The sequence below is a fragment of the Nuphar pumila genome, chromosome 3, assembly GCF_984573655.1.
Source record: "Nuphar pumila chromosome 3, dmNupPumi1.hap1.1, whole genome shotgun sequence".
In the NCBI taxonomy this organism is placed as follows: Eukaryota; Viridiplantae; Streptophyta; class Magnoliopsida; order Nymphaeales; family Nymphaeaceae; genus Nuphar; species Nuphar pumila.
The window spans coordinates 139,306,154-139,329,506 of NC_143251.1; the positions used below are offsets into that span (position 1 = coordinate 139,306,154).

General features: G+C 37.8%; 1 protein-coding gene across 2 annotated transcripts; it reads left to right on the forward strand.

Moving 5' to 3' along the window:
• The first annotated feature begins 641 nt into the window (after positions 1-641).
• On the forward strand, positions 642-22,873 carry LOC149844066 (aminomethyltransferase, mitochondrial). Of its 2 annotated transcripts, XM_090000298.1 has the most exons (4): positions 642-968; positions 1,623-2,194; positions 2,660-2,778; positions 22,173-22,873. In XM_090000298.1, exons 2-4 carry the CDS (start codon positions 1,625-1,627, stop codon positions 22,717-22,719), a joined length of 1,236 nt encoding a protein of 411 aa, XP_089856424.1. In that variant the 5' UTR covers positions 642-968; positions 1,623-1,624; the 3' UTR covers positions 22,720-22,873. The 2 variants fall into 2 exon arrangements, with proteins under 2 accessions (XP_089856424.1, XP_089856425.1); XM_090000299.1 differs by lacking the exon at positions 642-968 and having other exon boundaries at positions 1,497-2,194.
• The last annotated feature ends 480 nt before the right edge of the window (positions 22,874-23,353 follow it).

Consider the following 23,353-nt stretch of genomic DNA (forward strand, 5'->3'; position numbering starts at 1 on the left):
AGAAAAAACTCTCTCAGCAAAAAGGACTCATTTTGAAGGGTCAAAAAATCAGTATTGATTTTTCATTTTGCATCACTTGTTCTACGTTTTTCTCTCTTCCAAACGTGCCCTAAACAAATTAGGAGTCGGAGGATGGTGCAAAGCTCATACCAAATCTTTTTTTACAAATAATAGAATTCACACATCGGTCCGATTTGATAGCTAAAAACCAAAACCATATCCGTATTCAATTATAATAGGATATGGTTTCCATCTGACTAAATAAAGTTGTATTCAGTTGGATATCATATAAAATCCAATCCATTAACATCCACCACATTTTGAATCTTCTCTAATGTGTAATATAACCTGTTGTAATTTCTGGTCGGCGACTGCCTAACTCTAGCTTACCAATAAAAAAGATGATATTTTCACGATAATTGCATGAAAATGAAAATATCGTAGTTTATTAGATATTTTTTTGTAAAACATTGTGATTTTACTTTGTTGTACAATTTAATTGTTTATTTTTTTACAAATATTTTTTATTTTTAATGTTATGTACTCTTTTCTCCATTGTCTTTTTTTCTTAGGAAGCTCTTTTCTCTATTTGTCGATACAAACACAGAGGAGATGTGAACTGATTGAATTTCTCTCGGCGAGGGGGGTAACGTGCACTCACGTGTTTTCTATAGCAGGGAAAACACTGTTGGAGAACATGGGGGCAGCCTTTCCGAGAAAGAAAAGGAAAAAAACAAGGCGGCACCTCGTAATCGAGCAAAACCCCAAAACATCCACCTCATCATATTTACTCTCGATTTGGTGGAGGAATCCTCTGCCACCCACCGCACCCCACACCTGACACCCCTCTCCCTTTTATACTTTGTTACGCATTCCCACACCATTTCAAGATTCCATCATTCCCTGTCTCATTTTCCTCACTCTGCATTCAGTGTGAATCCTTGGTCCCATTCACCAACAATACAGTGGTAAGACAAGAAGCCCACGTTTTCTCTCTCTAAAATTTGCATTGATCACCTATTACATGTAAAGATCTGATTTTCTTCTTTCATGAGGATCATGATGGTTATAGATTTGCTCATTAATCTCTTTTGATCGGAAACTGCCTACCCACAATGTAGGAGCGGCTATACTAGTTAATAAGCATCTAAATTTCTCTTTTTAGGGGGTTTTCTCACTGATTACAGGAAACCCATTTGGATCTGAATGCAATAGAGTGTTAACATATTCCTCATTTATGATGAGTTCTTGGGGGCAAAGTTCAACCGTATCTGTGAAAACAGACATCATTTTCTGGGACTATAAATTTAGTTATAGTTTTTTTTTTCTCATTTTATTTATTTGTTTTGCATTCATTTTGTTGCACTATTAGGCTATGGAAATACCCAATAGTTTGCTCTCTCTCTCTCTCTCATATTACTGAGAAGCCCCTATGCAGATCTGAGCTTCTTTAGATATTAGTCATCTTATGATGATGTTTTTGTTTTTTACGCATTCTGGGGAGCTCACTACTTTAAATGTATTAGATCCAGTTGTTGGCTTATTGTAAGATCTATTACTAGTTTGTGTATCATACGGTTTTGCACTGAGTTTTATTTATTTATTTTTTCGAGATCAAACAGAAATGAGGGGAGGATTATGGCAACTTGGGCAGTCGATCACGGGACGGTTATCTCAGTTGGACAAGAAGGGGAAGATTGAAGGGCTGACAAGAAGGGGTTTTGCTACGGAGGATACATTGAAGACGACTGTGTTACATGATTTCCATGTTGAGAATGGGGGAAAGATGGTACCTTTTGCTGGGTGGAGCATGCCAATTCAGTACAAAGACTCGATAATGGATTCAACCATTAATTGTCGGGCTAACGGCGGGTTATTTGATGTTTCACATATGTGTGGATTGAGTCTCAAGGGGAAGGACTGTATTCCATTTCTAGAGAAACTTGTGATTGCAGATGTAGCTGGGCTTGCCCATGGAACAGGTTCCTTGACAGTGTTCACCAATGAGAAAGGTGGGGCGATTGATGATTCTGTCATAACTAAGGTTACGGATGACCGCATATACTTGGTTGTGAATGCTGGCTGTAGGGATAAGGATCTAGCACATATTGAATCCCATATGAAAGCTTTCAAATCAAAAGGTGGAGATGTTAATTGGCATATCCATGACGAGAGATCACTTCTAGCTTTGCAGGTCAGCAGCTTTCCTATCTTGGTCTTTGCTGTTTGCTACTAAATTGGCAATTTTGTTGGCTGTGGAATTTGTCCTTATTTATAAATTCTTTTCTTTGATGCTGATGCCTAATTAAATGTATGGACTTATTAAAATTTCTCTGGTTGTGCTTCTATTCACAATAACCATGTTTCTTTTAACATTTAAGCTTTTGAGCATCATATATGTTATACATTATTTATTATCTTCTTTGGCTTGTATTCACGTTTTCAATTTTCTACTAGATGTCAAGATGTGAATAATTTTTTGTAGTACACTGTTAAACATTACATTTACAATATTCTTTTTTATTTTTTAATTTCCAGTTGGGAAGCTGAAATAAAAACTTTGAAATAGGTCTTCTGAGACATGGATGATTATGTTTGTGTTGCATTTATGTTGTCCTTTATATCTTGTCTGGCACTTCAGTTAATTTTTTTGACGCAGGGTCCTCTTGCTGCACCAGTTCTACAGCTGCTAACAAAAGATGATTTGAGTAAAATGTACTTCAGTGACTTTCGTGTGCTAGACATCGATGGTGTCCCATGCTTTCTCACAAGGACTGGGTAATACAATTTGCCACCTTAGCTCCAGTTGAATACTCCTACAAAATCAAGTTTACGACTTAGTAATTCTTATATGCCCTTTCATATCATGGATTCATGTGTTTTGTCTTCTAGTCTTTCTAGTTCCATTTTTAGTGTGTCAAGGTTGGTTATGTTTACTATAATCATAATGGTTCTGTTGCATGACTTGTCATGTGAAACCTGTACTTTATGGCAATCAAAGTTGGATAAGTCTGTTAACTATCACAGTTACAAAAAAAATGATGTTAATGTGAAAATAGGACTTATGTTTGTGCAAAGTGATAAATTCCTGATTGATGTTCTTCCACATTTGTGAGGTTAATGACTGGATTGGCTCCAAAGGTATACAGCTCCCATGAAGAGATGACCAAATACAAGCCACTGAATCAGCACTTCCATGAAGCTTCCATACCAGATAGGCTTCATCATAAGAATTTAGCCATTTATCACATGAATATAAAGAGAGTTAGGGAGTTCGTCAGTGACACAAATGTATGTTTTGTACTTTCCAATATTTAAGCCAGTAAACTTATACTTTTTGAGTGGGACATGGACATTTTCAAATAAAATTTGATGTTGGATGATCACAAGTAGGTATGTTGTTCCAGATCAGGAGATGCATACCTAAGAGGAAGAGTAGTTAGTTTGGAAGTGGAAGTTGTTTGGCAAGGCGCTAGTTAAACAGAGCTTATGCTTTTAAAAAGCACAACACTCAAGAAACTATGCTTAACACTAGGCCTTCGCTCGGTGAGAACACCTCTATCACTCCTCATCAATAGGCACTGGATGATCGACCTCAACCTCAACCTCAACCTATTCTCACTAAGTCCATTATGGGAGAAGATGGGTTGACCAAGGAAGAAACTTTTAAAGGGAGTGAGAGAGAAAAGGCTCTCTTGAACTATAAGCAAGCCTACAAAGAATGAGAAGTTGGCCATGCCAAGGTTCTCTCCCTTTTTATGGGAAGTATGTGTGAAGAACCATATGCCAACATCATCGAATTTAAAAGAGCCGATAAAGCATGAATCTTCATTAAACAAACCTACACACAAAAGGATGCCGCACACAAATGGGACTTGCATGATCGCATCCACAATTATAAATAAGGGGACAAGACCGTTAGAGAGTATTATGGTACTCTTAAAAGACTATGAGATCAAATTGCTAAAATGATGCCTATATGGGATACACCCAATAATGCTCTTCAAATGAGGCGTATTTTTAATAACACTGACAAAATATGAATATATTTTTGTGGCATCAAAGGCTAGGTTATCCTAACACATCTAAATTATCCAATGTACCTCATTTGAAAAAAATTTGTAATGAAAGTTTTTATTGCATTGATTACATTCTCGAAAAGATGAAAGTTATTCCTTTTAAAGAGAAAACCTTTTTCTCTATTAAACCACTTGAATTAGTACACTCAGACATGTGGGGTCTGACACCTATTACCTCAAAAGGTGATTATATTTATTATGTGATTCTTGTGGGTGATTACTCTCGATATACTTGGATTTATTTTCTTAGGCACAAATACGAAGTTTTTGAAACATTCAAAACTTTTCACAACCTTCTTAAAAATTTATTTAAACCAAATATATCTATTTTTTGCTTTGATTCAGGAAGAGAATTTATGTCAAATGATTTCAAAAAATATTTAGAGACCAATGGTATTTTGCATCAAAGATCTTGTTCCAATACTCCTCAACAAAATGGATTTGCCAAGAGAAAATATAAACATACAGTATAAACCACTAGAACTCTACTTATTTCAAGACAAGTTCCAAAAGAATTTTGGGCGGAGGCCTCATTTACCGTTGTATGTCTCATAAACACGGTCCCTTCCACCAAACTTCAAAATATCTCTCCCTTCGAAAAACTTTACAAAATCTCTCTTGATTATTCCAGATTAAGGACTTTTGGATGTAAATGCGTCGTTCTTATAAAAAAAATGACAAACTATAACCTAGGGAAATACCTTGTTTTTTTCTTGGTTATGGTGAAAACAAAAAAGGATTTAGATGCTATGATTTCAAAAATAATAAATTTTATATTTCAAGGAATGTATCATTTATAGAAAATGAAAGTTTCTTTGATCAAAATGTGTCTAAGAGAGCTAATAACTATTTTTTTTTAATTGTTTTATAAAAGCAATAATAAATCTTTAAATATTGATGATATTGAAGAACCTCAACCCAATATCCAAGGTGGTGTACATAATGATATAGATGGAAGTGAATTTAGTGTTATCCAAGGTAGCAGGAGAGGAAATGATAGGCATCCCAGTGCACTAGAAAGGTACTCAAATCTAGAAATTCAATAACCAAGTACTCTTAGAAGATCTGATAGAATCCCTAGACCACTAGATATATTTGTATCATATGAATATTTTTCTCCCCAATATCCAACATGCCTAGCTAAGATATTCTCCTATTTTGAACCTACCTCATATAACCAAGTAAAAAATTATCCTGAATAAATAGGTGCCATCAATGATGAATTAGAGGCCTTAGAGAAGTTCAAAACCTAGGAAATAGAAGACTTACCTAAAAGAAAAAAGGTCATAAGTTGTAGATGGGTTTACTAAGGAAAAACCAAGAATGATGATACCTTAGAAAAATACAAGGCTAGATTAGTGGCCGAGGGCTATTCTCAAGAGTATGGCATAGATTACGATAAAACCTTTGTGCCTGTAGCCATATTGACCTTAGTTAAAACACTTATAGCCGTAGTTGTTGTTAAGAGTTGGCCTATCTATCAAATGGATGTCAAGAATATCTTTTTAAATAGTGAATTAAATGAAGAAGTCTATATGGACCCACCACCTAGATATGAGGTTTCGTTTGGAAAGGCTCTTCATCTAAAAAAAACCTTGTATGGTTTGAAACAGGTTTCTAAAGCCTTGTATGATAGATTCAGTTATGTTATGATTAAGCTTGTCTACAGATCATGTTATGCTGATACTATCATGTTTGTTAAGAAGTCTCATGTAGGTATTGTTATTTTGTTTCTCTGCGTTAATGACATGATCATTACTGAAGGAGACAAACAAGGAGTTATATTAAAAGTCTTCTTGGACAAAACTTTGAAATGACTAATCTACGATTTCTTAGATTCTTTTTTAGGATTGAGGTAACATATTCTCCTCGTAGTTATTTACTAACTCAATCCAAGTTTTTCACTGAAATTATTGACAGGTTTAGAATTATTGATGATAAGAGAGTGGATACTCTTAAAGTAATTAATTCAAGATAAAGATGGATGATGGCACACCCTTAGAAGATCCTACTTCATTCTGTCAGATGATTGGGGCTCTCACCTATTTGACAATTGCCCGACTTGACATATCTCATTCAGTGCATACCGCAAGCCAATTCCAACACTCTCCTACTACCGTGCACAATGTTGTCATGAGAATTATTAGATATCTGCAAAACTCTATTTCTAGGGGTCTTTTATTATCTTCCTCTCCACTTGAATTAATTGCATATTCTGAATTTTAACTGGGGAGGAGATCCCAATGATAGACAGTCAACTACTATTTTTTGTAGCTTTATAGGTGACTCACTAGTGTCTTGGAAGCACAAAAAGAAGCAAAAGTATCTCTATCGTCAATAGAAGTCGAGTACCATACTATGACTAGCACAACGTAAAAAGTCATGTGGTTGAGAAGATTGCTGGAAGACATGGGGGTGTATTTGCAATCACATTCAAAGTTATGTTGTGACAACAAGAGTGCCATCTATATAATCGGCAATCATATGTTTTATGAAACAATTAAGCACATTGAAATGGATTGCATTATGTTCGTGAGAAATGTTAAAAGCAATATTCACATACTTGAGGTGGTCATATGTAATTTAGCACAATTACGTATGCCTACGTGTAATATTACTAATCACCTATTTAAATAGGTGATTAGGGTTAATGAAACTAGAGCTCTCTCTCTCTCTCTCCCTCTCTTTTCTTTCTCTCTCTTTTCTTTTCTTCTTCTGTTCGCGTTAGGTTCACCAATCGGGTAACGTCAACATGGTATCAGAGTGGGTCTCCCTTCTGGGATGACGTTGTTGCTGCCGTTGCTTGTGGATGCTGCTGGTTGTGAAGGGTGAAGAAGAAGCGGGTGATCAGCTCGTGAAAAATTCTGATCGTGGATCGTGATCAGGTTGTTGCTTAGTGGAATGGGGCCTTGGCTGCTTAGCGTGATCAGGTTGCTGCCAGTCGTGAAGGGTGAAGTAAAAGTGGGTGTCGCTGATCATCGTGATCGGCTCGTGGATTGAAAAAAAAAAGGTATTTCTTTTCAGGGGCCTTGGCTGCTTAACGTGATCAGGCTGCTGCCAGTCGTGAAGGGTGAAGTGGAAGTGGGTGTCGCTGATCATCATGATCTGCTCGTGGATTAAAAAAAAAGAGTTATTTTTTTTATTGTGTCTGATCATTGTGATGCATAATGAGAAGCACGCAGATCTGAAGACTGCGATTAGATCTGAATGGTGTTGTCTTGATATTGTTTTTATCGTTGTTGAATGTTTGTGATCAGATCATTACCGTTGAAATTAAATGGTAAGGATCTCAGCCTTGAAGTTGGTAGTCTTGCTGAACATTCCAGTCGTGAAGTTGATAGTCTCTCCTTAAATTTTTTTTATTTGTTCTGTGGTTATGGAGATGATTTGATCGCTATTCAGATCTCGAAGCAAACTGTGCAGGAGTCTCTTTGTTGAGCAGCAATATCTGGGTTGTGGTTTTTTTTTGTCTAGCTGCCCTTAGTGAGCAAGTTTTTTTATTATCATGGCTCAGTCACATGCTCAAGATAATGACAAAAAAGCAGAGGTAGTCGGTGAATATAAAGCCTTTGCGAATCCAATTTTGTATGGATCTTCAGTTAAGGTAGATGATACTAACTATACATGGTGGTCTCGCACCTTCATGATGTCGGTTTCTGGTCATCGAAAAAAACATGTTCTGTTGGAATTGGAGCCTACTGAAAGAACCGGAAAATATGTCACCTGGGATGAAGACAATGACATTGTGATGTCATGGATAATGAATAGTGTACAACCTCATATAGTTGATGGACTGATTTATTATACCTCAGCTAAACAAATGTGGGATAATCTTCGTGATACGTATTCTCATGAAACCAATGTGAGTCGTATTCTACAAGTTGAGCAGGAAATTTACCAGTTACAGCAAGGAGAACAGACTTTGGCCCAATACTATGCCTCTGTTAAATCTGCCTTTGAGAGGCTAAATGCACACAAACCCTTATGTTGCACCAAACAGAAGACCCATCAGGAGCAGACTATGGTTGCCCGGTTCCTTACTGGGTTATCATCTGATTTTTCTGTGCTAACCGGGTCTGATGTTCCTACTCTTGCAGAAGCCTACAATCGTTTGAGTAGGCTTGCCATCACTCTTCCTCAGACCCAATCAGAATTACAGGCATTAGCTCTAGATATCCCCTCAGGTCGTGGAAGAGGTACTTTCTTGAATTTTTGAGGTAGAGGTCGTGGTCGTGGTCGCAGTATAGGAGGAAGAGGAAGGCTTCAATGTACATATTGTGGTAAACTCGGACATCTTGAAGATAGGTGCTGGGATAAGACTGGTCGACATCCTATTCCATCGCCCAAACCAAATGTGTCCAAGGCTCAAGTTGCTAAACTCGAGGCAGAGACTACCATTATATCCTCCAGCGATCCAGTTATCCTCAATTGTGCAGAGTACGATGAATTGTTGTCTCACCAACTTCCTAGTTTGAGTGCTCCTATGCCTGTTGTTGATGTTGCATGCTCTACAGGTTATAGCCCGAGTTATCAAGGTATTAGATGGATTATAGATTCAGGTGCCTCTAGACACCTATATGGGACTCCCTATAATTTTTCGAAGTTACATCCTATTGTTGAACCTCGCAATGTTATACTTGCGGATGGGAGATATTCTCCTGTTATAGGCCAAGGAAACATCTCTATATCCCCCACACTTCAATTGACTAATATCCTTCATGCTCCTTCATTTCCTCAGAATTTACTGTCTGGCAGTCGTATTGCTAAGGAGCATAACTGTAGGGTGATATTTGATCCTGTGTGTTGTATTTTTCAGGACTTGCTGACGGGGAAGAGGATTGGTGGAGGCCATGAGGAGGGTGGTGTCTATTATCTACATCAGCCAGTTGGATCTATGAAGTCTGTGTCTGAGTCATCTTCTAGTTTCTATCAGTGGCATCTCCGTCTTGGTCATGTTCCTTTGCCAAAGCTTCGTAGACTTATTCCTCAGATTTCTCCGTCTGACTCATTCCAGCGTGACGCGTGTCAATTGGGCAAACATCACAGAAGCTCCTTTCCATCTAGTCAGAGTCCATCGAGTCAAGGATTATTTGAGATTTTGCATGCTGATGTATGGGGACCTAGTAGAGTTCCTAGTAGATCTCAATGTCGTTATTACTTAAAGTTATTGTTGATGATTTTTCTAGATTGTCATGGGTTTTCTTAATAAAAGAAAGGTCAGAGGTTGCCTCCATTTTTATGTTTTTTGTCATTGAAATAAAGACTCAATTTCATTCTCTTGTCAAGATTATCCGTACTCATAATGCTCTTGAGTTCAAGTCAAATGAATTGTTACAATTTTATCGAAATCGTGGCATCTGCCCCCAAACCACTTGTGCTCATACATCCCAGCAAAATGGAGTTGCTGAGAGGAAACATAGACATCTTCTAGATGTTGCCCGCACCCTTGTGTTGCAATCAAATATGCCACCTTCATACTGGGGGGATGCCATTCTCACTTCTTGCTATCTTATTAATCGTATGCCTTCCTCATGATTGGAAGAGCAAATTCCTTTTCAAATTCTCTATCCTAATGCTCCACTTTTCCCGATTTCTCCCAAGGTGTTTGGATGTGTCTCCTTTGTTCATAAACTTGGACCTAACCGTGATAAATTATCTGCCCAAGCCATCAAGTGTCTTCATTGGATATCCAAAGAATAAAAAAGGATACTGGTGTTATGATCCCATTTCCCGTCGAGAGTATATTAGTGCTGATGTATCCTTCTTTGAATCTATTCCTTACTTTTCTACTACTGCATCCAGACTACATGTTGAACAAGGTGATGTCATGCCTCTTCTAGTTCCTCCTGTTCCCTTGGAGTCATTTTCACCGACAGAGAATGGGGGAGTTCTCACCCATTCTATCTGCTCGGTATCATAATCCTTTATTGGTGTATACTCGCAGATCACCACCTGAATCAGATCCTCATCACTTCTTCTTCAAAATTAAGTTCGCCTGAAAATATTGAGATGTCTAATGTTGAGGATGACAAACATATAGTCCTCCGGAAAGGTACAAGACAATGCACATTACATCCTATTTCCAAGTTTGTTACTGAAGCAAGGCTTGGGGTCCACATGAAGAATTTTATCTCTGCTTTATCTGCCACATCTGTTCCACTTAATCATCATCAAGCGTTGTTAGACCCTAAGTGGAAGCAAGCAATGCAGGTTGAGATGGATGCCTTGCTCTCATGCGACACATGGGACTTGGTTGTTCCACCTACTGATGCAGATATCGTCGGATGTAAGTGGGTCTACACTATTAAGTATAACTCGGATGACTCTATTAAAAGATACAAAGCCCGATTGGTGGCAAAAGGGTATACTCAAACATATGGAGTTGACTTTTTCCCCAGTCGCCCGTCTTGGGACTATTCGTTTGGTCATATCTGTCGTTGTTCATTGTAGGTGGAGTTTATGCCAGTTAGATGTGAAAAATGTCTTCTTGTATGGGGATCTGTCTGAAACGGTGTACATGCAGCAACCTCTTGGGTTTGAGGTTCAGGGGGAGTGTAGCAAGGCGTGCAAACTAAAGAAGGCCATATATGGCCTAAAACAGAGCCCCCGTGCATGGTTTTAGAAGTTATTTGAAATTATGTCTGCATTTGACTTTAACAGGTCAGCATCAGATCATTCCTTGTTTATCAAGAAAACCTCTGCTAGTATTGTGGTTATGGTTGTGTATGTGGATGATATTATTCTTACAAGGAGCAGTGAAAAGGACATCTCAGATACTAAAATTTATCTTCAGAAGCACTTTGTCACAAAAGATCTCGGTCCTTACTTCTTGGGTATAGAAGTGGCTAGAAACAGTGAGGGGTTAGTTTTATCACAGAGAAAGTATGTACTTGACCTACTGCAGGAAACAGGGCTGTTAGGTGCCAAACCAGCCAATATACCAATGGATCCTAAACTTCATATGTATGATGAACAAGCATAACCAATTGACAGTAGTAGTTTTAGATCCCTGGTTGATAAACTTTTATATGTTACTGTAACAAGGCCAGATATCTCATTGGCTGTGAGTAAAATAAGTCAATTCATGGACAGACCAACCCGAGTGCACTGGCAGGCAGCTATGATGATTCTCAGGTATTTGAAATCCTCTCCTGGAAAGGGATTGCTATATAAACAAAGCTCCAACCTTGATATACTTGCGTACTCAGATGCAGATTATGTAGGGGCCATTGATGATAGAAAGTCCACCACAGGGTTCTGCTTGTTCGTAGGAGGAAACTTAATTACTTGGAGAAGTAAAAAACAAATTGTGGTAGCTTGTTCGAGTGCTGAATCAGAATATAGAGCTATGGCTTAAACAACTGCTGAAATGATGTGGGTTAGGTCCATTCTAAAAGATCTACAAGTGATGATTTCATCACCAATGTTGATGATGTGTGATAATAAAGCAGCTACCCATATAGCCAACAATCCAGTTTTTCATGAGAGAACAAAACACATTGAGGTTGATTGCCACTATATACGTGACTTAGTGCAGTCGGGGCATATTTCTACTAGTCATGTGAGGACCAAGTTGCAGATGCCTTCACCAAGCCTATTGCAAGTGCAGGTTTTTCAAGATGTTGCAGTAAGCTGAGCATGATAGATATATATGCTCCAGCTTGAGGGGGAGTGTTAAAAGCAATATTTATATACTTGAGGTGGTCATACGTAATTTAGAACAATTACGTATGCCTACATGTAATATTACTAATCACCTATTTAAATAGGTGATTAGGGTTAATGAAACTAGAGCTCTCTCTCTCTCTCCCTCTCTTTTCTTTCTCTCTCTTTTCTTTTCTTCTTCTGCTCGCGTTAGGTTCACTAATCAGGTAACGTCAACAAGAAATATTTAAAGAAGACTATCATTTTGCCCTATATAGCATCAGAATATCAGTTGGCCAACTTTTTTACTAAGGCGTTTCTATCTCCCCGATTTCATTTTCTACTTGACAAGCTTTCGGTGTTATCATTGTAAGTTTAAGGGGGAGTGTTAAAGTTATATATATATATATTATTGATTTCTCCCGGTATAACCTTACAATCGATGCAACAACTTCTATCTCACTTAGAAAGAGAGATAGGGGTTGTTGCATCGATTGTAAGGTTATACCGGGAGAAAGTGTAGCTACACAACATAGAGTCTTAATTTTAGATCTTAGAATTAGACAATGCCGCAAAAGGGATAGACATAGGATAGATCCTAGAATTAAGTGGTGGGCACTGAAAGAAGCTAAACAAAGAATGTTTGTAGAGCAGATAGTTAAGGAAGTTGATTGGTGTCTCGAGGAGGATTTAGAATCAATGTGGAATAAGATAGTGGGTGACATGAGAAAGGTGGCTAAGAAGGTATTGGGTGAGTCTAAAGGCGGTGCACCGCTAGGTAAGCATACATCATGGTGGAACGAGGATGTCAAATTAGCTATTAAGGTTAAAGGAGAGTGTTATAGAAATCTAAGTAAGAGTCATGATAATGAGAATTTTGTAATGAAATGGTGGTCTTCAACAAATGCACAAATAACTCACAAACAAGTGTCTATTGGAGACACTACAAGCATGACCCTTGAAAGGGTATAAAGGGAAGAACACTTGAAAAATAAATAGTACTTTATTCATGAACAAAATGCTTAAGAAGCATAGTTATTTACATTGAAGGGGTTCACCCCTATATATACAAAACAATGGGAGAGAGAGGAGAGCTCATTTTGAGCTCTCCAAAAAGAGACGTTGGATTCCAACGTCTCTTAATATAGCTGTTGGACTACAGTCCAACAACATTTATTATTATAGCTGTTGGACTATAGTCCAACAGCATTTATTATAGCTGTTGGACTATAGTCCAACAACATTTATTATAGTTGTTGGACTACAGTCCAACAGCTACATGCACAGTCAAGTTCCAACAGGAACTTGACTGGATCAAAATATCTAGTTTCTATTGAACTAGATGCTAAAAAAGAAAATAGAAAAAATAGAAAAAGAAAATAATAAAAGAAAATATAATAATATTAAATTATATATATATATATATTGCAGTTTACATTTTAACACTCCCCTTCAAACTTACGGTACAATGAGCGAAAGTTTGTCTAAGAGGAAGTGAAATCTGGGAGCAGCGAGAGGCTTGGTGAAGAAGTCTGCTAATTGATATTCTGATGTAACATATGGCAGATCAATGGTTCCATGTAAGTATTCCTCTCTGACATAGTGACAGTCCATCTCAATGTGTTTAGTGCGCTCATGGAATGTCCGGTTGCTTGCAATGTAGATCGCACTTTTGTTGTCACAGCACATCTTTGAAGCTTGCGTTGCTTTAGCTCCCATATCTGCTAGCAATCGTCTGAGCCAAACAACCTCCATAGTGGTGGTTGCCATGGCTCTGTATTCAGCTTCGGTGGAGGAAAGAGAGACTTTCTGCTGCTTCTTGCACCTCCACGAAATTAAGGTTTCACCTAGGAACACACAAAAACCAGTAGTTGAGTGTCTATTATTGGGATCACCTCCCCAGTCAGCATCAGTATATGCAATTAAATTTAATGAAGATGAAGCAGACAAGAAGAGTCCTCGTGAAAGAGAGGATTTTAAGTATCTAATAATACGCAAAATCGCTCCCATGTGCACGGAGGTGGGAGCATGCTGAAACTGACTAACTGTATGAACCGCATGAGTTATATCTGGCCTAGTAATGGAAAGATAAGAAAGAGCTCCAACAAGTTGTCTATAAGGAGTAGGATCATCAAGAAGTTCTCCATCATCAATTTTCATTTTAACATTGACAACTTCTGGAGTGTCTACTTTCTTATCATCTGTAATTCCAGACCTGGAAACGATATCAAGAGCAAATTTAGATTGAGATATCAAATACCCCCGAGGGGAATAAGCAACTTCAACAACAAACAACAACAACAACAAACAACAACAACAACAACAACTACGCCTTCATCCCAAAACAATTGGGGTCAGCGATATGAACCAAAAAAGAAATTCATTTTGGGTCTTCCACATGAATCCTTTTCCTCCAATCATTTCTATCCAACGCCATGTCCTCGGTGAGGTTCAAAGCATTCAATGCCTAAAAAATATCTTAATAAACCTAAGTCAGTCATTTCAAAGTGAGTTTTAAGAAGAGATTTGATATTTGCAACTCCCTGTTTGTCGCCTCCGGTGATGATCATATCGTCCACATAGAGAAGAAGAATAATGATGCCTGCATCAGATTTCTTAACAAACAAAGCAGTGTCAGTTAAACAAGGTTGAAAACCAATATCAAGCATAACATGACTAAATCGGTCATACCAGGCTTTTGGAGCCTGTTTAAGACCATAAAGAGCTTTTTCTAGACGAAGAGCTTTACCCTTAGGGATACTAATACCAGGTGGGGCTTCCATGTATACTTCTTCAACGAGATTCCCATTCAGGAAAGCATTTTTGACATCTAATTGAAAGATAGGCCATGTTCTAATGGAGGCCAAGGCTATTAAAGTTCTAACAGTGGTCATACGGGCCACAGGAGCAAATGTTTCTTCATAATCGATGCCATACTCTTGGGCATATCCTTTTGCTACTAAACGGGCCTTATATCTTTCCAGGGTCCCATCACTTTTGGTTTTGACTTTGTATACCCACCTACAACCTATAGGTTTCTTACCCGGAGGAATATCTTGTATCGTCCAAGTATTGGCCTTTTCTAGTGCATCCAATTCTATTTTCATGGCTTCTATCCATTCTATATGATTTTTTGCTTGAGAATAGGATGATGGTTCAACATATGATTGTATTAATGTAATGGCGGCCCTATACGTGGGTGAAAAAGATTCATAAGACACAAATTTTTCTGGAGGTTTAGAGATTCTAGACGTTCTTCTAGGTGGGACTTCAGAGTATTTTTGTAATGCACATGGAAGATTTTGCTCTCTACGTCTTGAATATTGTAGACTAACATCCCTATGGATTTGCTCTTCATTATCATCATTTTCAACAACAATAGGACTTTGATCATTGTCAAGGTCATATCCAACATCACATTCATTGGATTTTGAAGTTGGATCAATTAAAAACGAGTATTCAGTGACATCCTTGGATTTTTCAAATTCAAAGAAGCTTTCTTTTTCCAAAAAAGATACATTTCTTGACACATATAATTTGTCATTTTGAAAATCGAAACACCTGTAGCCTTTTTTATTATCAGCATATCCTAAAAAGGCACATGGGATTGCACGAGGAGAGAGTTTATCATTTCTGTTGGTGAAAACAAAACATTTGCATCCAAAGACTCTTAATCTAGAATAATCTGGAGTTAAATTAACAAGCTTTTCTATTGGAGTTGTATTCTTTAATGAGGAAGATGGCATCCTATTAATGAGGTAGGTGGCAGTTAGGACCGCTTCAGCCCAAAAACTTTTTGGAACTTGATTTGCAATTAGCAATGTCCTAGTAGTTTCCATAATGTGCCGATGTTTGCGTTCGGCTAGGCCATTCTGTTGTGGAGTGTGTGGACATGATCTTTGATGTGTAATACCATGTAAATTGAGATAGTCTTTGAATTCGTTGGACATAAATTCTCCCCCTGAATCAGTGCGAAAAACAGAAATATCATTTTGAAACTTATTTTTAACCATTTTATGAAATATTTGGAAGTTAGCAAAGACATCAGATTTATGTTTAAGAAAATAAATCCAAGTATGTCTAGAAAAGTCATCAACAAAAATGACATAATATGTATAACCACCTTTGGAAATAACTGGTGCGGGGCCCCAAACATCCGAATGTATTAACTCAAGTGGTCGTGAGGAAACAAAAGTTCTACTAAGAAATGGTAACCTTTTCATTTTGCCAAGAATGCAGTCTTTACAAGAAAAATTTTCAGAATTACAAAATTTTTCCAAACTTGGAAAATATTGAATTTTAGACATATGAGGATGGCCAAGCCTTTTGTGCCATAAATCCAATTCTAATTTCTGAATATTATAACAAAATGCATTCTTGGGTAATTCCAAAAAGTCCATGTAATAAAGTCCTCCTTCTCTATGGCCTTCCCCAATCAGCTTCCCTGACTGGCGATCCTGTACCCAGCAACTATGAGAAGAGAAGGAGATATTACATCCATAATCAGATATTTGCGAGACAGATAAGAGATTCAAATTAAGTTTAGGGATATATCTAACTTCTGGGATAAAAAATCTTTTGGATTTTTGAAGATTTTCAAAACATCCTATTCCTTTTACTTCGAGAGATGTGCCATCAGCTGTAAAAACCTTTGACACACTTGAGTCATTTTTAAGACATTCGGATAGACTATTAACATTTGGGGTCATATGAAAAGAAGCACCAGAATCTAAAAGCCAAGGAAAGTTACCTGGACCGGAGAAAGATGCAACTGCCGCTCCAGTTGAGGCTTCGGTTGAGGAGGATACCCCTTTGAGAAGAGGTTGAAGGATTTCCATCAGTTGAGCCATAGACACAGGTGCATCTTGATCTTTTGACTCAGATTCAACAGATGCAACTCTTTTTTCTTCTCTTCTTTTTAACTTTGGACATTGAGGCCTATAGTGCCCCGGTTCATGACAATGATGACAAATAACTTTTTTTTTTTATCAAAGTCGCCGTTTTGCCTTCCAAAATGAGGCGGCTTGTAAGTACGAGTATGATTCCCCGGTCTAGATACAGCTAAAACGGAGTCATCATCAACTTTTGGAGTACTTTTTCTAAGTCTATTTTCCTCCATAGTGAGCTCTTCTATAGTATCAACAATAGAAGGAATTTTTCCACGATGTAAAAGGGCCGATTTGGTGGATTCAAACTCCGGCCTTAGACCATTCACAAATTGATAGAAATGTTCCATATCGAGTTGCTTTTGACGAAGCTCGATGTCTTCGGCACAATGCCATTTGGGCTCAAGAAGAGCCAACTCTTCCCAAAGTTCGGACAACTCATTATAATATTCTCGAATAGTTTTATCTTTTTGAGTCATTGTCCGAACTTTATCTTGTAAATTGCATACATGTACAATATCTTTAAGGGAATACATGTTTTTGAGGTATTCCCAAGCCTTATCGGCATGCTCAAACTTAGCTAGACTAGAGCATTTTTTAATGTCTATGCTATTGATGAGCCATGACATAATTTTTGCATGTCCTATCCTCCATTCTTTTCATTTCTTTTCATAAGTGGCTAACGCCTTACTCTTTTCTTCTTCCGTTAGAGGAACCTCTTTATCACCCTCTTTCTTGGTAAGAGATAGTTTAGGTTCCAAATCGGAACCATCCACTATACCCCATAAACCTTTTCCCCAAATGTGGTGCTTCATAATCGAAGCCCACATTACATAGTTAGTATCATTTAGCTTCATAGGAATGATGGTGATTTTATCATTGTCATCCATCTTTTACAAGGGTAAGAGAGGAATAAATAGGAGGAGAGAGAGAGAGAAAAATAAAAAGAAAAGAAAAAGAGTAGACAAAGGAATAAGAGAGGATACAAAACCAAATTTTTTTTGTAGCACAAGTTCGCCTTTCTTCAAACAAATCTTCTTGAGCCAAGAACAAGGTGATGAAACACCTTTTGTAAATGTGGCACGGAAATCGAGGCGGAAGCACTTCAAGATCTAAGGATTTCGTAGCTCTGATACCATGTAATGAAATGGTGGTCTTCAACAAATGCACAAATAACTCACAAACAAGTGTCTATTGGAGACACTACAAGCATGACCCTTGAAAGGGTATAAAGGGAAGAACACTTGAAAAATAAATAATACTTTATTCATGAACAAAATGCTTAAGAAGCATAGTTATTTACATTGAAGGGGTTCACCCCTATATATACAAAACAATGGGAGAGAGAGGAGAGCTCATTTTGAGCTCTCTAAAAAGAGACGTTGGATTCCAACGTCTCTTAATATAGCTGTTGGACTACAGTCCAACAACATTTATTATTATAGCTGTTGGACTTAGTCCAACAACATTTATTATAGCTGTTGGACTATAGTCCAACAACATTTATTATAGTTGTTGGACTACAGTCCAACAGCTACTTGCACAGTCAAGTTCCAACAGGAACTTGACTAGATCAAAATATCTAGTTTCTATTGAACTAGATGCTAAAAAAGAAAATAGAAAAAATAGAAAAAGAAAATATAATAATATTAAATTATATATATATATATATATATATATATATATTGCAGTTTACATTTTAACAAATTTGGAGAAGTATATGATAGCAAAGAAGGAAGCTAAAAAAGTAGTTCGAAACGCTAGGGATAAGGTCTATGTCACACGGACTCGGCTCCAAGGTCGTCGCACCCGCGCCGACACGCACCGACACGGGTGCGGCTCGGACTCGGTCAACCCGACCCTGGGTGCGGTCAACGCACCCAGGGTCATTTTGGTCCATTTTTTGGAAAAAAAAAATTTTGAAATTTTTTTTTTAGAATTTTCTGGGCTACAGCTGTAAGGAAAAAAACCCATCACAACTAAAAAACCTGTACACTTTCAAGTTTTAAGTACAGAATGGGCACAACTCAAGTTTTTGTGGTTTTTTCCTGTATGAAGAAAGTGAATTATTACAGTGTATGAAGAAAGTGCCCAAAAGTGAATTATTCCTGTATGAAGAAAGTGTACAGAATGCCTTCACAACTCATCACTTGTCCCCTAATGGGCACAACTTTGACCAAGTCTTATATATATATATATATTTTATTTTATTTTTAATATATATATAGCCGAGTCCCCGTGTCCAAAATTTTTGAAATTGCGCCGCACCCGTGTCGCACCCGCACCCGCACCCGCACCCATGTGACATAGGATAAGGTATATAAGGAGGTTTATGACAAGTTGGATACCAAAGAGGGCGAGAAGGATATTTATAGGCTTGCAAAGATGAGAGATAGGAAATCGAGGGATCTGAGTATGATTAGATGTATCAAAGATGAAACACAAAGGGTTTTAGTCAAATATGAGGAGATTAAGGAGAGATGAAAAGATTATTTTGATAAGCTATTTAATGGAAGTCATACTCAGGATCTTGGAGACTTGTCCATTCCTTTTCATGAGATGAATCGTGACTTCATGCGCAAGATTCAAAAGAAAGAAATTGTAGAGGCTTTGAAGAAAATGAAAACAAGAAGGGCAGTTGGCCCAGATGGTATACCTATCGAGGCTTGGAAATGCTTGGGAGAGAAAGGTTTAGAATGATTGACAAATATTTTTAACAAGATTTGGCGGACAAATAAGATGCCTAATGAGTGGAGGAAGAGTACTTTGGTGCCTCTATATAAGAATAAGGGTGATATACAAGATTACACAAACTATCGTGGTATAAAACTCATGAGTCATACTATGAAACTTTGGGAGAGGGTGATTGAGTCTAGGTTGATGAAGGTTGTCATGATATCGGAGAATCAATTTGGTTTTATACCTGTAAGATCAACTATGGAAGCTATACATCTTAGACAACTTATTGAGAGAAATAGAGAGAGGAACAAAGATGTGCATATGGTTTTTATTGATTTGGAAAAGGCATACGATAGAGTACCTAGGGACGTTCTCTGGTGGATAATGATGAAAAAAGGTGTTTCTCTCAAGTACATTAGTATAATTAAGGATATGTATGAAGGAGTAGTAACCAATGTCCGCACTTGTGGAGAGGTGACAACCAATTTTTCTATAACAGTTGGGTTACATCAAGGATCTGCTTTAAGCCCTTTCCTATTTGCTATAGTGATGGATGAACTGTTAAAATGTATTATTCAACATTTGTTATATTATATATATTTTACATATATAAAGGATAATACATATTCATATATGGTATATATGCATATGTATTATCCTAATTATATATATAAAATATATATTTCTCTATTTATAGGCATAGGGGTAGTTTAGACATTTCACAGTTTTACGCATATTCCATTCGGAATATGTTTGTAATTTAATTTTATTTTTTATTTTTCTCCTTTTTTTGGGTTTGCGCCACCTAGGGGGCTCCCCAAAGAGTCGTTGGGGAGCCCCCAACGGTCACAAATGTGACCGTTGGGGGCTCCCAACGACTCCTTTGGGAGCCCCCTTTGTGGCTTCTCTCTTGTGTTATAAATAGGGGTCTCCCCCTTGTATTTTTTTACTCCTTGGAGGAGCTTATGCTCCATTGTATAGGGTTTTTACCCTCTTTCTTCAATAATATTCAACTTACGACTTTATGTCATATTTACCCCTTTTATGGGTTTATGTATTAGCACATGATGTGCTTGTGTTGTTCCCTTGAGTGGGTATATTCGCACTTAATGTGCATGTGTATGGGTTCATTATCGAACCTAAAGTATTCAAAGTCACTTTCTAACATGAACTTACGAGATCAATTCAAGAAAATGTGCCGTGGTGTATGTTGTTTGTTGATGATATTGTTTTGATTGATGAGTCTAGAGCTGGGGTTAATGCTAAGTTAGAATTATGGAGACAGGCATTGGAAGCAAGAGGTTTTAAGTTGAGTAAGAGTAAGACAGAATATATGGAATGTCAGTTTAGTAAGCAACGAAGTAGTGATGGGAGTGTAGTGAAGCTTGGTGAGCAAGAAATACCGGTGGATGATTGTTTCAAATATTTGGGATCTATCATTCAAAAGTATGGAGAAATTGATGGAGATGTAAATCATAGGATAAAGGTTGGGTGGATGAAATGAAAAAGTGCAACTAGAGTGTTGTGCGATCGTAGAATGCCATTGCGGTTGAAGGGAAAGTTTTATAGGACGACTATTAGGCCCATTTTACTATATGGTACGGAATGTTGGGCTTCCAAGAGACATCATATTCAAAAAATGAGTGTAGCTGAGATGCGTATGCTTAGATGGATGTGTGAAAATACAATAAAAGATAAGATTCAGAACGAGGAGATACGTAAGAAGGTAGGCGTTGCACCTGTTGAAAATAAGATGAGAGAGAATCGTTTACGGTGGTTTGGACATATTCGGCGAAGGCCTAATGATGCTCCAGTTAGAAGGATGGAGAAATGGAAAAATATATTAGTTGGTCGGGGTAGGCCTAGGAAGACTTGGATGGAGATGATAGGAAAGGATATGAATGCTTTGAACCTCACCGAGGACATGGCATTGGATAGAAATGATTGGAGGAGAAGGATTCATGTGGAAGACCAAGAATGATTTTCTTTGTTGGTTCATATCGCCGACCCCAATTGTTTTGGGATGAAGGCGTAGTTGTTATTGTTGTTGTTGTATATTTAATAGGATATGTCCATTAAAGGCATTTTGGTCATTTCTCTTGTATGCAATAGGTAGTGCCCATTAGGGGCACTTTTCTTATTTTTACTGATTTGTATATGTTGTAGGATATGCCCATTAGGGTTATTTTGGTAATTTCTCTTGTTTATGTAATAGGTAGTGCCCATTAGTTGGCTAGCTCCTTGTGTGTTTGTAATCTCTATAAATATGGGGTCTTTCCCATAGTGTAGCAATGCTTTTTTTTAAGCATTTTCCGGCAATATAATCATTTATTTTTTTGTGTTTTGCTCATAGAGGCTTGTGTTCTTGTTTGTATTGGCCCATAAGAGGCTTGGTATTTTTTGTTCACATTCCTGTAATCTTGTAAGCCGTAAGTGACATCTATTTGTGCACTTTTGTATTTCATTACATATTGATCTTGACATTTAGCTTTACTCTTCAAGAAAATGTTTCAGTTGTAGTTATGGGGTGACACTTTTAGCGCCTGAAGAAAAGAAGGTGATTCTGTATGATGAAAATGTAAATCTGAAAACACAACAAACCGCAAATGCATATAAGTAATCAAATTTTAACTTGATAATTGTAATTTCTGATACCTATTAGATCTACCTATGTATATAGCTGTCTATAATGAGGAGAGATTTTTTGTGTAGTATTTATCTCATTTATGTTCATTGTCCATAGATTGATAAATAAGTGTTCCAGGCAATATTCTTGGTCTTCCTGTTTGCTGAAAGTGACAATGGCATTCTTCTACGTATGCCTGTGATTTTCCATAGACATCTTAAACTAACTGATGTTAGCTTTCATCTCTTGAGCTTTCAGGTACACTGGTGAGGATGGTTTTGAAATATCCGTTCCTTCGGAGCATGCAGTCGACCTTGCAAAAGCCATCTTAGAGAAGTCAGAAGGAAAGGTCCGGCTAACTGGGCTAGGTGCACGTGACAGCCTTCGACTAGAAGCTGGCCTGTGCTTATACGGAAATGACATGGAACAACATGTTACCCCTGTGGAAGCAGGTCTATCCTGGGCAATTGGGAAGAGAAGAAGAGCTGAGGGTGGATTTCTTGGTGCTGAAGTGATCTTAAAGCAGCTTGCAGAGGGCCCGCCAGTTCGACGTGTTGGCCTCTTCTCTTCTGGTCCACCTCCAAGAAGTCACAGCGAAGTTGTGGATTCTGGATCCAACCCTATTGGAGAAGTGACCAGTGGAGGGTTCAGCCCATGTCTGAAGAAGAACATAGCCATGGGTTATGTAAAATCAGGCAATCATAAGCCAGGGACTGAGTTGAAGATTGTTGTTCGCGGTAAATCTTATGATGCCGTGGTTACAAAGATGCCATTTGTTCCCACCAAATACCACAAGCGATCATAGTGGTTTTGCTTGCAATCGTGCCTTTTGAGCTAGTTGGACAAGTTTCTAGTGACCGTGGAGTCCCAAGTACTACAATCTTGGTCTCTTGGACTGTTTCAATTTCTCTTTTACAAACATTATGTGTCTTAAGCAAGAAATGATTTTGCTTTTCCCTTCTGTTTTTTGCCTGCTATGCATAAATGATAATGAATGTGCCATAGAGTGGTTGGAAGGCATCATACTCCTGTTATGGAACCAATTTCTGGTTTTATGTCTAAGAATGCTATGTACACTCAGACCAGACCTACATGATTCTTTTTCCTATGCGCTCCACCATGTATTTTCTGATGCACAGAGGCACTTGTTTCAGTCCTCAAGACGATGATGGTTGTTGCTGAAAGTGTTCACAAAACTTGGATTCGTTGGAGCACAGCTTCACTTCTTGAGTTTCTTTATCGATTCACCTCCATGCTGGTGAAGTAGGCCTGGTTGCTGTTGCCGGGCATGAAGAAGACAGCTTGGTTGCAGGAGAAGAAGATTGGGGGCTCGGAGGCATCGAGGAAGCATCTGATAAACCTCAAAGCCACATTCACCCAAATAACACAGATAATTCATTATGGAGATACAGAAGATGAAATCTCCATTGCTGAGTATT